This window comes from Schistocerca gregaria, chromosome 2, assembly GCF_023897955.1.
Source record: "Schistocerca gregaria isolate iqSchGreg1 chromosome 2, iqSchGreg1.2, whole genome shotgun sequence".
NCBI classification, from domain to species: Eukaryota; Metazoa; Arthropoda; class Insecta; order Orthoptera; family Acrididae; genus Schistocerca; species Schistocerca gregaria.
Window position 1 is genome coordinate 1002234624 of NC_064921.1, and position 16942 is coordinate 1002251565.

General features: G+C 37.9%; 1 protein-coding gene across 7 annotated transcripts in view; it reads right to left on the reverse strand.

Moving 5' to 3' along the window:
* Positions 1-16942, reverse strand: part of LOC126335504 (uncharacterized) — a 141184-nt gene that overhangs the window by 48402 nt on the left and 75840 nt on the right. For all 7 annotated transcript variants that reach the window (XM_049998851.1, XM_049998852.1, XM_049998855.1 and 4 more), the window contains exon 6: positions 13190-13311. In XM_049998851.1, the coding sequence (XP_049854808.1) occupies positions 13190-13311 (122 nt within the window). The remainder of the gene's footprint in view (positions 1-13189; positions 13312-16942) is intronic.

Sequence of the window (16942 nt, forward strand, 5' to 3'; positions counted from 1 at the left end):
TCATTGATGACATCTCTCTTTATCCAAACATTTCCCATACAGATGGTCTGTCTGCTGCTGAACTTTTATCTTCACCAGCATCCAACACTCACGAGGCATGTAGAGCTTACAGAATGCTAAAAATGTTATCATCATTAATGTTGGAAAAAATTATTCAAATACCTTGGGGGTACTGTGTTGCATTGTTCAGAAACCAAATACTGGATGGGAACAATATAAAGGAGTTCATCTGTGACTGTTCATTCTTTCTGTTACATTGATGGAGATAATGTGAATACACAGTTTGCAGTTGGCATGACACACAATGTGTGTAATCCTTGACTAAGTAAATTTTGCAATTCAGGAGCTGAAGGAAAGTTTCTCTCAGTGTTTCTAAATAAGGTCACAGTTGCTCTTGTCTCCATGACTTCTCTCCTGTTAATCTACAGTCTCCCAACAACTTAATAATTTGTAAATTAGCTAAATAAGATGCCATTCAAGAAATGGCCATTTTCAGCTTTTAAAATAGACATTGTTTAGTTTTTGTAGTGTGGTTCGTGTCCAGTAATGTTACTTTGCTAAATGGTCTTTATAAAAAGGAATAAAAGACAGACAAATCTTTCACACATTTGAAATTGTAAAAATTCTCATTGTGACATACTATTAGGATGCTATGTTATGAGTATAGTGAAAAGTATTGTAGTGCGCATAAGCCAACGGAGTTGATTAAGATGGCACAAAGTAAGAGAGCAAAAGAAAAGCCCTTGATTCTGTTATTATGAGACTGTTTCATATGTAGTATGTATTCAAGAAAGGTCGTAAGAAAAATTTTATGCAAATGATGCTGGTGTTGGCATCATGATAAAGTGAAAATAAGTCTCAAGTATATTAATGAAAAACATCAGTGGTAATGTGGTACATGTGTTAAGAACAATATGGATAACAATTACAAGGATCTTTGACATTTCAGAACATAGAAATTAATATATCGAATTTGAAGATTCTCGACGAGATTTGAACTAGCAAAGGAAAAACTGACTCAAAAACTGATCAACACAATATCAGAGTATTGTGTTCAAGTGATTAGAATGTAGTTAGAAATGTGAATAAAATCACAATTGTGAACAAGAATCATGATCCTTGTGCTTCAAAAAAGAAGTTTTGTAATAATGTGCTTATTATCATTACCAGCAGCTCAAAAGGTAAACTGCAACCGTATCTACCACCAGTAAAATCTGCCATCAGTAAAACCTACATTCACCTGCAAACAATGCAAAGAAAAGCCCAGAAACTCAAAGTTGTCCATCACCAAGTCGCAAAACAAAATGGAAGGAGATAGGAAATTTTAAGGGAGACCAAAGTCATGTGGTAAAAGTTCAGTACAATCATCCTGGGCAACAAACTGGACCAAAATCTATCTTGTTTTTGAAATGAAGACGCACAAACATCACATGTTTAAATTATGTTTACCCTTAGCTAACACTAGTTTTATGCTGAAAAACACTCACAACACCATTTCCAAAACATGCACTTCTGATATTGTGAAAATTGAAAAGTAGCTTGCAACAACATGTAACATCTAATAAATGCTCCAAAGAATAAATGATATTGCATAGTACCAAAGGTAGTTGATGTGCCATTTAGACATGATCTTCCAAAGTTGGACATGTGTCCACAAAGAAATGACTAATAAATCCACAAATCTATAAACTGTGTTCAAAATTCATCATTGTTGCAGTAAATAATGCATCCAAACTTTATAAAGACCATTACACATGAAATTTGTTTCACTTATACAACCTTGTAACGTTGTTAACTATAAACTGCAAAGAGTGAAACAGCAACTGGCTCTGTAATACCCCTCATTTCTACATAAGAGATAAACCAAGTTATTCCCTGTAATAGTGTCACAATTGATGAAGTTCAATGACCAAGGAGAACTTGTTACTTACAGACAAAAATGAAGTACATCCAAGGTAAAATGCAAATAAGAATAGCACACTTAATACTGTCAATATTAATGGCAAAGGAAAAGTAAACAATTCTGCAGCAAACAAAAATACCACAGACATACCTAATTCAGAAAACTGTAAGACATAATCTTGTAACTACACACACCACAAACTATGTTCACAACCTAAACATTTGTGATAAATCATCAAAATGTAGCAGAGGACAAACTGAAGGGTATGTTGGACAACATGGCAGAACAATCCCTCCAATTATTACCCATCATTCCAAACTTAAATCCAAATTTATTCACAAAACTTTAAAAGCACAATGGCCAAATAAATAATGGAGCAATTAACAACACACTGGTGTATAAATGAGCTTATTAATGAAGTCAGTCACTCTCTATGATCTTTTGCTCTGCCTTCAGTGGAAAAGAGAAACTTAATGACAAATTTCAATCATCAACTTTCTCCTCCAAATGCAAAAGTACTTTACTTACGTCTACCTATATAGGGAGAAATGAATGCCATACTAAAATACGAGACATCAGAGCTCATACGGAATTATTCAAGTGCTCATTTTTTCCAGGCACAACTAGAAAGTGGAACAGTAGAGAAATAGTCCAAATGTGGTCTGATGAAACCTCTGCCAGGCACTTAAATGTGGATTGCAGAGTAGTTATGTAGATATAGATTTAGATGCAATGTCCACCCACCATGAATCCACCAATATTACAGGCCACTCAGGTGAAATTCCATAGCAGGGGTTGGCTCGCTCTCAGTTTTTCTTTCACTAGCCGCTATTAGCCAAATCTGTCTTTATATAGATAACTGTGACCACCATTGCTGTTTACCTGGAACTTGTCTGGATAGTGGCTGGCTTGCTTTCCGAGGTACTCTGCAACTAGAGTGATGGATCTCGTACACTACATCAGCTGGCATAACATTTCCATATAGTACTTCTATTTGACGAGCATGTGGTTTCCACCACCATTTCATATAGTGCTTCTATTTGATGAGCATGTGGTTTCCACCACCATAAGTCTCGGAACTCTGTTTGATAATATAATAGCAGTAGTCATGAACAACGATGCAGTCACACTAGACTTACATTAATATTAATCAGGAACTACTATTGTTTGGCTTTGTGTGCTAATGGACAATTTAATCTTATGTTACGGAAATCTAATTTTGTCTTCAGTAAGTATTTGCTGGCTATAAAGTGAGAGCTGGAAAAAAATTTAAGTGTACTTGCATGAGTAGGAATAAAATTATAATGTGTTGATTAATTTCAACAGTAATCATGTGTACATATCCCGTAAACTGACTCCTTCCCCATCATTTTGATAAAAGAATCATTCAAAGGATCTATGAAAGGAGGAGATTAGTGTTTAACGTCCTGTCAACAGTGAGGTCTTTAGAGACAGAGCACAAGCTCGATTTAGGGAAGGATGGGGAAGGAAATCGGCCGTTCCCTTTACAGGAGCCATCAAACCATTTGCCTGAAGCAATTTAGGGAAATCACGGAAAACCTAAATCATGATGTCCGGACGCGAGTTTGAACCATCATTCTCCCGAATGCGAGCCCAGTGCTAAAGTATATATGGAACATGTAACTAACTCACTCTCCAACATTATAACTCTACCTCTACGTCTACTTGATTACCCTGAAATTCACAACTCAGTGCCTGGTAAATGGATCACCGAACCATTTTCACCTTGCTTCTTTACCACTCCAATTTCTAACAGCATAAGGGGAACAATGTACACTTAAGTCTTTCCATGCGAACTCTGATTTCTTTCATTTTATTACAATGATCATTTCTTCCTATGTAAGTGGATGCCAACAAAATATTTTCACATTCAGAGAACACTGGAGATTTAAATTTCATAAAATGATCCCTCTACAACAAAAACCTCCTTTATTTTAATGACTGAAACCCCAACTCGGATTATCATGTCCATGACAATCTCTCTCTTATTTCACAATAATACAAAACAAGATTCCCTTCTTTGAACTTATCCAATGTCCTCCGTCAACCAAACCTGTTGAAAATCCCATACTGGACGGCAGCACTGTAGTGGAAAACAGGCAAGCATAGTGTATGCAGTCTCGTTAGTTGACCTGTTGCATCTTCTAATTGTTCTGCCAATAAAACACAGTATTTGGTTTGCCTTCTCCACAACATTATCCATATGGTCATTCCAGTTTAAGCTGTTCGTAATAGTAATGCCTGGATATTTAGTTGAACTGGCAGCCTTTAGATTTGTGTGATTTATATCTTGTAACTGAAATTTAATGGATTCCTTTTCATACTCATGTGGATAACTTCACTTTTTTTCATTATTTTGGGTCACTTACCACTTTTCACACCATACAGATATCTTGTCTATATCATTTTGCAATTGTCTGACCTCCTGATAACTTTACAAGATGGTAAATGACAACATCATCTGCAAACAATCTATGATAATTGCTTAGATTGTCTTTTAAATCATTTAGACAGATCATGAACAGCCGATGGCCAATAACATTTCCTGGGGAACACCAGATGTCAGTTGTGTTTCATTCGATGAGTTTCCATCGATTACTATTAACTGTGACCTAACTCACAGAAAATCATGAATCCAGCCTCACAACTGAGACAATGCACTATAGGCACACAACTTGATTTATTACAAGTGGTTTGCAAGGGATAGTATCAAAAGCCCTCTGGAAATATAGAATATGGAATCAATTTGATAGTCCCTGTCCATAGTACTCATTACTTCATGAAAATTAAGAGCTAATTGTGTTCCACAAGAACAATATTTTCTGAATCCGTGCTGACTATGTGTCAACAGATCATTTTCCTCAAGGTAATTCATAATATTCAAACACAGAATATAAAATCCTACTTCATGCTGAGCAAAACCTGTTTCGAGAATTTATTCTCGTTGTCAAGTGCAGTATTTACGCATGCATTTTTTGTGATATTACACAAACACACAATGTGAGTAATAGTTTGCATGTGTGGGTTTCTACGTAATGGAGGAGGCACAATACCTGATAACTTAAAATGATGACTATAGTGCAAGAGACATGGAACAATACATATGAAAAAACCACACAACATACTTACGTAAACATTTAATAATATCAGAGAAGGAAAGTTGCTATTCACCATGTAGCGGAGATGCTGAGTCACAATTATAGCTTTTGGCCATTAAGGCCTTTGTCAGCAGTACACACACACACACACACACACACACACACACACACACACACACACACACGTAAACGCAACTTGCACACACGTCTCAGAGAGCTGAAACTACACTGCCAAATATGCAAATATTTGCTCTTTACAACAGAAAAAAATTCTCTAAACACATCATGCTAAGCATGAAAAAATACATAACTGTTACAGATTTTCATTAGTTAAATCATTATTTAAATAATGAATGACAGCTGCAGGCTCTCCAAAAACATTCATTTTGATGTATGGAATTGAGTCAAATATTTCTACTTCCCAGACAGTTAACATTTCCAGTTACCTTAGTGGTTTTTATTTGATAATAAACAAGACCCTCACAAATATTTTGGTGCTTTACATATATCACACATAGCGTGTGAAAATGCGAGAGTGTATCTTATACATAACTTTTACAGCTTAAAACATTATTTACCACATCTTCTCTGCAAATAGGCTCTCATTAAACTTTGACTAAAACACAGTATATACAGTTCCACACAGTAAATGGAATGACTCCATTAATAAATATAGACTTCGATCAGAAATCGGTAGCTAAGGTAGAATATTCCAAATTTCTAGGTGTATGCATTGATGAGGGGTTGAACTGGAAAAACACACTAAGGATCTGCTGAAACGTTTGAGTTCAACTACTTATGCTATTAGGGTCATTGCAAATTTTGGCGATATACATCTGAGTAAATTAGCTTACCACACCTATTTTCATTCTCTGCTTTTGTATGGCATCATATTCTGGGGTAACTCATCATTGAGTAAAAGAGTGTTCATTGCACAAAAGCGTGTAATCAAAATAATTGCTGGAGCTCATCCGAGATCATCCTGCAGACACTTATTTAAAGAGCTACAAGTCTTCACTGTAGCCTCACAATATATATATTCACTTATGAAATTTGTTATTAACAATCCGAACGAATTCAAAAGTAATAGCAGTGTACATGGTTACAACATTAAGAGCAAGGATGATCTTCACTACTCAAGGTTAAATCTAACTTTGGCTCAGAAGGGGGTAAATTATGCTGCCACAAAAGTCTTTGGTCACTTACCTAATAGCACCAAAAGTCTGACAGATAGCCATATAGCATTTAAAAGGAAATTAAAAGAATTTCTTAATGGCAACTCCTTCTACTCATTAGATGAATTTTTGGATATAGTAAGTGGGTAATTTCCCAACCTCAACAAAAATAAACAAATAAATAAATTAGTGTCGTAATATTTTGTGTAATGTAATATCTTGTATAGACACCTTTTATTAACCTGACACGTTCTACATCATTACGAAGTGTCGTATTCATGATCTATGGAACAAGTACTAATCTAATCTTACATTTTTCCTGTATTTTACACCATTTTTTGGAAGTCCATTGAAAAGTGTATATGCGAGGTACCACTGAATATAATCTAGAGGGCAAGAATTATCCTAGACAAATGAAGTCCCGTAAGCTTCACAAGCCAAACAGTGTAGCAAAATACTTGTAGTTTCCCCACAACTCTCACACCCATGCAGAACAAAGAACGGCAAGCAAAGCCAAGTAACTGTAATTTTATTTCCTAATCTACAAAGTACACATGACAAAAAACATACATATAATGTAGAAGCTAATGAATTATCGTACAGAACTGATTCATCATATGTTTCAAAAGACAAACTGTGTAGCAAAATACATGTAATGTGATTCTTGAAGTTTTCCTGGCGGACATAATGTTCCATCATCTTTCGAGCGTGCACTCTGGACAGCGACAATTCTTCTTGCGATATTTCGGCTAGAAACCTCCCAGCCATCTTCAAAGCGAGTCGGAGACTGAGTTCAAAGCATTTGCGCGTGCCTATTTATACGGAGAGTCACGTGATACAAAGCTGCTGAGAATTGAAAGTGCATGCGTCAAAGGTATAAGAGTGGCAACTTTGATATCTTTGACGCATGTGCTTTCAATTCTCAGCACCTTTGTATCACGTGACTCTCCGTATAAATAGGCATGCGCAAACGCTATGAACTCCGTCTCCGACTCGCCTTGAAGATTTCTGGGAGGTTTCTAGCCGAGATATCGCAAGAATAATTGTCGCTGTCCCGAGTGCACGCCCGAAAGATGATGGAACAAAATACATACAGTTTCTCAGCAACAGTAGCTGCCACACAGAGCAAGACTGAGAGTTTTGGTTGTCTGCACTAGGAACTGTTCACTTTAAAACCTTATATCTTGAAATGTATTGGTTCGGAGTTTCTGTCACAGAATTTTCTAGTCACAAGCATAAAATCCCTTATCATTTTTCTAAACTAACTTTTTCTCAGCCCAAGATTAACTTGTCACAGAAAGCTTAGGTTAGATATGAATGTCTCTTTCAAGGTTATCAAAATCTCCTCCACTGTGACTGGTGCCGATTTGTAAAGAATATTATTGAAGAGTGGTTCCACACAAACGGAAAATGTGATTAGTGGTCGAAGCCTGCAGTGGACATAAGTTTGAGGCAGCTATCCACAATGAGGCGCACAGTACCAATGCCCCCTTAGCCTGTCAGGGATGCTGGATGCCAAGCCCCAATGTCCACAAAAGGGTTATAACAAAGATCTAATGTTAGAAACCAGAAGAAAGTATGCAGCACCATGTTCAGAAATTCAAGTACCTATGTCATATGGAAGGGGAAGAAATAGCGGGGGTAGGAAAAGGATTGGTAAGGTTTCGGAAAAGGGGTAGAGTATGGAAAAGTCACCTAGAACCCCGGGTCTGGGACGTACTGGACAGAATGCGAAGTAAAGATTCATTGTTGAGGACTGCACCCGACGAGCTTTGAAAACTTGAGAGCTCAAAGACAGAATACACAGGACAGAGCTTACTGTCAAACAATCATGCATGAGTTAATAATAGCGAAAAGCTAAGTGCATTCTATGTGATAGAGGTGGGAGGGCAGCAGCGAAAACTAGACAGATCAGAAAATAAAAAAAGCAGAAAACTAAAAGGGAGTGAAGAAAAGAAGTTACTGTGCAAGAAATTCAAGACTGAAGAAACAACATTATATTTTCAAAAATTGTTTATTTTTATTGATATATTTAAGGATTGTAAGGACTAATCATCTTGTCAACATTACCATCAACCTTAAATTAAATAATGTCAAATGCCAAAGTCAGAATGCAAATATGTTTAATACATATTTTCTGTCTATTGGAAGGCATAGCAATAGGGCATTAAGGCTAACACTTTGGAGACTGGCCACTTACAAGTATACTAAGCCTAGGAGACCAGCAATTTATAATTTTATTTTAAATTTTACTGGCACTTATGTACTTGATGTATCTTCAAGAGTAAGCCATAGTAAAAAAGAGACAAGCTCAAAAATTTATTTTCCATATTTATTTTAGTTGTTTGAGAGATTACAAATTTTAAAATAACAGGGTGTATACATGGACAAGGAAAAAAAATTCGCGGATTTTTCCCAGATTTCCCAGTTAAAAATAGACTTTCTCCTGGGTGAAAATACACTTTTTCCGTGTTAAGTTAATCCTCGGCACTGTAAAACTTATCAATCCTTTGAAGTTTATAGTTTTATATAGCGACGTAGAATTTCTCAGCACTTTACATGTACGCTACATGTTTTCGTATTACGAAGGTATAAATTTGAATTCCGCCAAACAACGCATGTCACTTTCCGAAGCATTGAAATCGAAATTATGAAGCGATTTGTAGACCAGTCATAGGGCTCATGTCATGTGATCTCACCAGCTGATGACACCATAGGACACATGATATAGTCAGCCAATAGAAAGATCATTCTTAAGTAGCGCAAATATACAAATAAGAAAAGTTAATGGTGTAAGTTAATTACATAGCATTCACATATAATATTGTTCTCGAAGATTAATAAACTGGAAGAGAAGTTAATCTTCCACATATAATGTTGATCTTTTTTGCGCATGATACACTTTAAGATACATCATACAAATGTGCCAGCAAAATTTTTAATTATGATGTAATGTCTGATCTTCTGGGCTCGAAATTCTTCTAAATGGTCATCCTCAAAGATTTGGTTTTTAAATCAGAGTCAAAAGCTTTGTGATTTAAGAAATTCATCGTACATTCTCACACATAGTTCATATTGCGTAAAAGGAAATTTGCTTTGAATGTAACGCTTTTGAAACCACCATTTGCAGTTTTTTCCTGCGATCTGTAAGAAATAGGTTTGTTTCAGCAGTTGCAAGAGAGCGCCAGATAACAGGCGTCACCGCGCTTGTGCTGCTACAATGACGCAGAAAGCCCATATGTATGTTTGTACGTGTAAAACACTAAAAGGTCTTACATTATGTCATGAAAGAAACAAGACATCAGAGGGTACTTCAAGAGCGTCGGAATTTCGTGAACCACACTAAAATGCATAATTCGGCTTAAAATGCACACTCGTATGTAAATTTTCTTGGAGTACCAGTACTGTATTATCTCATGTTTGGTTCTTTATTATGGCATAATGCCATACGTGCACTTGAAATGCAGCAAACAGTTGAAACTAGTCAATAGTGTGAAATTAAATACTTCGTTTCAAGTAAATTGACTGCATCAGCAGAAAAGATTAATGAAAGTCAAATCTCTTTAGCAAACCAGCAAAAATAACTTCATTGTTCTGCAGGGCGATTAAGGTTGACTGTCAGAAAGGTGGTTCAAATGGCTCTGAGCACTATGGGACTTAACATCTGAGGTCGTCAGTACCATAGAACTTAGAACTACTTAAACCTAACTAACCTAAGGACATCACACACATCCATGCCCGAGGCAGAATTCGAACCTGCGACCGTAGCGGAGAAAAGTGGAAATAGTATCTGAAACTAATAACATATTTTGGCCTTCCGTAATTATGCGAACGTATTTTAATTCATTTGATACTCCCGGCCACAAAAAACTGTTTTGTTATCATTTAACGTGGGAGCAACAAACGAAGAGGAAACAACAAAATCGCTGAACGTAAACACTGGTCACATGGAGATGACCCACCTCCCCACCACAATTCAGACTGCTCTGTGCATCAGCCCCAGATTTACTATTATTTCCCAACCATGGCAATATTAAGTAGTGGTGCCCAGCCACACTTCTGTAACTAGAAGCAGGGGAAGGTACTACTCATACGCGACTTACCTGCGCAGGCGCAAGAGCCCACCCGCAACTGCTCAAACAAATCTAATTTAAATACTTGTCACATCACGCTCATCAGTGGCAGTTTGTTGTTATGAAGCATTGTAGTCTTCCTAAAGCCTTTGATGCACTTTGCTGTTGGCAGACGCTTGTATGAGCACTGTTTTGTTGTTGTATATAACGCATTTTCTTTGCAACTTAAGTTTTTTTTTTTTTTTTTTTTTTTTTTTTTTTTTTTTTTTTTTTTTTTTTTTTTTTTTTAACTGCAGTATTATTCTGCAGCAGCGGGATACAGTAATATCCTTTGTTAGAGTATTGGTTCTTACCAGTCAAAACCACAAAAATTTCACTGAAACCTAAAACAATGAAAAATTCCTGGAATGTGGATCTCCAGCAGGGATACGACTTCCTCAAATCCTGCCCTGAAATGAGTCCATCCTTCATGAAATCCTCCCCACTCCACCAACAGTGTCTTTCCGCCGTCCACCTAACGTTCGTAACCTCTTAGTTCATCCCTATGAAATCCCCGAACCACCTACCCTACCCTCTGGCTCCTACCCTTGTAACCGTCCCCAGTGTAAAACCTGTCCCATGCACCCTCCCACCACCACCTACTCCAGTCCTGTAACCCAGAAGGTGTACACGATCAAAGGCAGAGCCATGTGTGAAAGCACCCACGTGATTTACCAACTGACCTGCCTACACTGTGAAGCTTTCTATGGGAATGACCAGCAACAAACTATCCATTCGCATGAATGGACACAGGCAGACAGTGTTTGTTGGTAATGAGGATCACCCTGTGGCTAAACATGCCTTGGTGCACAGCCAGCACATCTTGGCACAGTGTTGCACCGTCCGGGTTATCTGGATACTTCCCACTAACACCAGCCTGTCAGAACTCCGGAGATGGGAACTTGCCCTTCAGTGTATCCTCTCTTCTCGTTATCCGCCAGGCCTCAACCTCCACTAATTTCAAGTTGACGCCGTTCATACCTCACCTGTCTTTCAACAACATCTTTGCCTCTGTACTTCCGCCTCGACTGACATCTCTGCCCAAACTCTTTGCCTTTACAAATGCCTGCTTGTGTCTGTGTATGTGCAGATGGATATGCGTGTGTGTGCTAGTGTATACCTGTCCTTTTTTCCCCTTAAGGTAAGTCTTTCCGCTCCCGGGAATGGAATGACTCCTTACCCACTCCCTTAAAACCCACATCCTTTCGTCTTTCCCTCTCCTTCCCTCTTTCCTGAAGAAGCAACCGTTGGTTGCGAAAGCTTGAATTTTGTGTGTATGTTTGTGTTTGTTTGTGTGTCTATCGACCTGCCAGCGCTTTTGTTTGGTAAGTCACATCATATTTGTTTTTAGATATATTTATCCCACGTGGAATGTTTCCCTCTATTATATTCATATCATTAACTTGAACCCAACACTTATGATAAATAATTTAGTTAGATGTGAATGTTTTGAGGTGAACTTCTTTAGCCAGAAATTTGCTATTTTATCTTTTCCAGGGGCTTTCCAACTGTGCGTAGAATTAATTGCTCGGGTGACTTCATGTTGCAAAATTATCACTTCAGGCATTTGTGGTATCATCTTGTATGTGTCTGTTTCTGCTTGTATCCACCATGCTTGTCTGTTATGTTGTACAGGGTTTGACCATTTGTTGCTCCAGAAGTGTTCCATGTCTGTTATGTTTGATGGAGTGTCTATTTTACTGTGTGTTATCTATTGTCTGGCAAAATTTCTTTTGGTTTGTGTTGAATGTTTGGTTTTGTTTCCTTCTATTTTCGCTTTTTCTGTATCTTCTAAGTCATTTGGCCAATGCTTGTGATTTCTGCTTCTTTTCATCTAATTGCTCTATCGCTTCTTGTTGTGAGATTTTACCTAACCTTTTTCCTTTTTTGTCCGATATTTCATTTCTTATAAATTGTGTTAGCTGTCTGATGTCTTTTCTCAGTTTTTCTATTCTGATCTGTAGCCTGTGTTGCCATGCTGGTTTTGTGGGTTTCTTCTGTGTGTTGGTTGGTTCTGATCTCTGCTAGTGTGTATATCTAGTGTAGTGAGTGCTCCTATATAAACCAGTAGTTGTAACTCTTCCATAGTTGAATTTTCATTTATTTTGTTGTGTATGATTGTGTTGATAGCAGTAGTAGTAGTAGTAGTAGTTGTTGTTGTTGTTTCGACTTGTGGGTTATTTGGTGGTCTATGCAAGAATGGTCTAATGTCTGTATTTGTGTCTTCGTATTCTATATATGTCAGCTGAAATTTTTCTTCTATATCTAACATGTGTGTCACTTCGTGTTCTGTTTGTGCTTGTTCTGGTGGCTGTCTTAAGATTTTGTTTTCCTCTGATTGTTTAACTGATGCGTGTTGTTCTTTGTTTGTTTGCTCTGGAATGTTTGAGTCCATTACTGTATTTTCTTCTTCTTCTGATTGCACATTATTTTTTTCCAATATTTGTTGTACTTTTTGTTTGATGTTTTCTAATTCTGACTGGGGTATCCTGTTATTTTTGATTATTACACGGATCTGAACAGCTAGTCGTTGTTCTGTTAAAAATTTTAATTCTGGGTATCTGGTAATAAATGTTGTGTTTATTATTATTATTATTATTATTGTTAAGGTGCTGTTCTTGACATTGGGAACCTCATATTGTTTGAAATTTAAAACTTTATTCCCATATATTAGTTTGCAATGCTTAATTAGCAATTTCTGCTACAGTTTATTTAGCAGGCTGCAATGCTTTTTCGCACATCACAGAATAAGCATTACCACTTTCAACAATATTCCTAACATGAAGATTCAGTTTAAGCATGTTTGGGATGTTTCAGTATTTAGATATTTTATAAAGATGCCTGGATACAAAGCATTCACTTGAGAATAGTGATACTTACTGGAAATCCTGTGGTCCCTGTCTCCAACTGATGATCTACAGCTGTTCGCAGTAACCTTGTGAGCTTTAGAAAGAATTCTTCAGCAAAGTCTGTCAGTACATCAAGTGTTTCTCTAGACGTCTCTAAAAAAATCATGTTGCATTATCAGTAAGTATTCATCTACAGTTGTCAATTCTTACAAGAGAAAATAGTCACAAATTGTTAATTCACCAACATCTCATATTTTTCTTTGTGTGCATTATTACAAATTCACAATAAATTCTATATTTGAAAGCAAGACTAATTTACTGCTTCTCTCATTTTTCTCTCCCTTTTCTGCTTCTACAACCCTATTCCTGTGTACTCTCATTTTACAAGTGGTCTCATATTATTTATTAGTTTAACTAAACCATACATGGCTTGGAATCCAGTAAACCACAGCCAAGTGTGCAGAACTGGCCAATGGATGTGCCAAAAGCTGTCATGTATGCCTGAAGATCTTCTGGCAAAAGATTGTAATAAACTTGAACAATCTATGATCTTTACAGCTTGCTGTATTTAAGAGAACTTACTGCCCACATATCAAATGTCATGCATAAGTACTGAATTCTCCTCACACAAAACTTTACAGAGATGAATCTGCCCTTCCACAATGTTGAATCTGCCCTTCTATAGATTCATTGAACTCATAACAGTTCCTAGTTATGTACAAATGCTGTGTTATTTCAGAACATGGACCGTATCTCTGATCTTTCATCGTCTTGTGTCGGGGTTGAAATCTTCAACTTCACAAGTAACATAAGACAACTGCTTTACAACCTTGTACGGTCCAATGTAGCACTTGAGGAGCTTCTCAGAGAGACCAACCTTCCAAACAGGAGTGAAGATTCAGATGAGGTTACCATGCTGCTAGACAACAGGGCGGTTGCTCGCGTCATACCTTCGGCGATCGTTTTCTTGAGCTTGCAGCATGCAGAATCGAGCTAACTGCCGAGCTTCTTCAGCTCTTGTTAACACCTGGCCGATGTAGTCGTTGTCCATGTCATCAGGCTGCAACGGAAACACAGCATCCACTGTCGTAGTTGCCTCATGCACATGCACCAGGAAAAATGATGTAAATCCTGTGGTGTCTTGTTTGGCAATGTTGTAAGCAAATGTCATGAAAGGTAGCAGCTCATCCCAGTTGCTCTGCTCAACACTGACAAACATTGATAGCGCATCGGCCAAGGTTGCGGATGGTAGGCAGTCATCATGTGATGAATAATGTTGCACCGACGGTTTATCTTTATCAGAAGATTCGATTGGAAAACTTTCCCTTGCTCCATAATTAACAACCCTGGGGCACCATGTTTTAATACAATGTCTTCCACAATGAATTTGGCTACCTCGAATGCTTTGGCTGTTTTCAGGGCTTTTGTAATGACATAGCGTGTCAGATAATCAGTGCAAACAATAATCCATCTATTGCCACTAGCAGATGTTATAAAGAAATAAAACTGGCCAGAAAAATCTCTTGCGGATCATATCGTATGTCTTAATAAATCCTACATGTCCAGCCTCAGGTGTGTATGGAATTTCTGTAGATCATCTAAGCGCATGTGTTTAGGCATCACTAGTAGCCACCTCTTTCCAAACGGATCACATTTTTTCTTGCAAAGTAATCCATTAACTACCTTAAATTGTCCTTTCACTTTCTCTGACCAATTTAAGGCAAGCATAATTTGAACTATCTTGGTGTCCTTCTTCTGCTCAGCAGAGAGATCCTGGAGTGCAGCAAGACAGTCACTATCTTCATCAAAGTCTTGATGGTCTTGTACAGGGTTTCTTGAGAGACAGTTAGCATCTTAGAGTTTTCTTTCACTTTTGAACACTATGGTAATGTCATGCTCTTGAAGACGTAGCGACCACCTGGCAAATCATCCTGTTGGATCCTTAAGACCTGTCAACCAACAAAGTGAATAATGGTCTGTAATAACTGTGAATGGCCTTCCATAGAGACACTGTCAAAATCTGCGCATGGCCCAGATCATACCAAGACATTCTCTTTCTGTAGTTGAGTAGTTTCTCTTGGATTTTGTAAGTGTCGTGGAAGCATCGGCTACAACCTTCTCTTTTCCATCCGAAATTTGCACCAGAACAGCACCAATCCCATACCCACTGGCATCTATGTGTAGTTCTGTAGGTGCTCTCTCATCATAGAGACCAAGTACAGGGTCAGTCATCAGAGCTTGTCACAGCACATCAAAAGAATCTTGTTGAGCACCATCCCAGATAAATTTAGCATGGGCTTTTAACAACTCTTGGAGTGGCCTGGCTTTGACACAAAAGTCTTAGATACAACAACGGTAATAAGAACATAATCCGAGGAAGCTTCTCACATCTCTAATACTTTTAGGAATAAGAAATTCCATTACAGTTCTCACCTTTTCTGGGTCTGTAACAATATGAGAGAAGGAAAGATGCTACACACCATATACACACCATATGCTACACACAACACACACACACACACACACACACACACACACACACACACACACACAAAAGTGCAACTTGCCCACACATCAGCAGTCTCAGAGACTGCAGATGTGTGTGCAAGTTGTGCTTGTGTGACTGTGTGTGTTTGTATGTGTGTGTACTACTGACAAAGACCTTAATGGCCAATAGCTATGATTGTGTGAATCTTTTTATTGTGCCTATCGCGCCTCAGCATCTCCGCTATAAGGTGAGTAGCAACTTTCCATCTCTTGTATTGTTACATTCCATCTTGGATTTTCCATTGTTTGACTTTTCTGGGTCTGGCCGCAGCCCTTCATTTGACACAAGGTGTCAAAGTATTTTGATTTCTTTTGCTCCAGAGATACACTTTCTTGGATTAAGTTTCAGTCCGCCTTGTTGGAGACACTTAAGAATGACCCTCAGTTTTTTTACATGTTCATCAAATGTCTCTGAGAACACTATAATGTCATCTAAATAACAAAGACACATCACCCAAATCAGGTGACTTAGAAGATTATTCATCATCCATTCAAAAGTTGCTGGTATCCCGAGTACACATCCATGGTTAAGAAAAACTTAGCCCCCTTCAGACAATCTAGTGTATCATCAATTCGTGGAAGGGGGTAAACGTCCTTTTTAGTTATCTTATTAAGCTTCCTGTAATCAACACAAAAGCGCCAACTGCCGTCCTTCTACCTGACAAGAACCACTGGTGACAATCATGGGCTCTGCAAAGGCTGAATGATGTCATTCTTCATCATTTTCTCTACCTCGTCGCTGACACACGGTATGCTTTCTGGCTTATTGGTTGATGGTCTACAGCGCTAATCCATTGCTTCATCATCTATTTGTCTAATTTGCTCTTCAGCTGAGGAATGAAGCATTCACAGAACTCTCGAAGAATGGCATGTAGCTTCTTCTGTTGTTTCTTAGTGAGATCTAGTGATAGTCAAAGTAGAAGATCTTGTCTCATAGTGGTAGCGCCAATTTTGCCCAGAGACTCGGCATGTGAGATTTCTATAATGCTCAGCTGCTCATCAATTAACGGCTCAGCATTTGCTACGCACTTGCGTCTTGGAAGGATCTGCGGTTCTCGGTGACAGTTAACTATCCACAATCCACAGAATCCGTTATTAAACGAGATGACAGAGGCTGGGATGACCAAGTTATTCTTCAGTGGTATGCTTCTCCTACTTCCACTACAAGATCCATGGGTTGATGCATGGCATGACACATGACAGTTGCTTTTCTAGTGCTGACTGCAGGAATAATCCC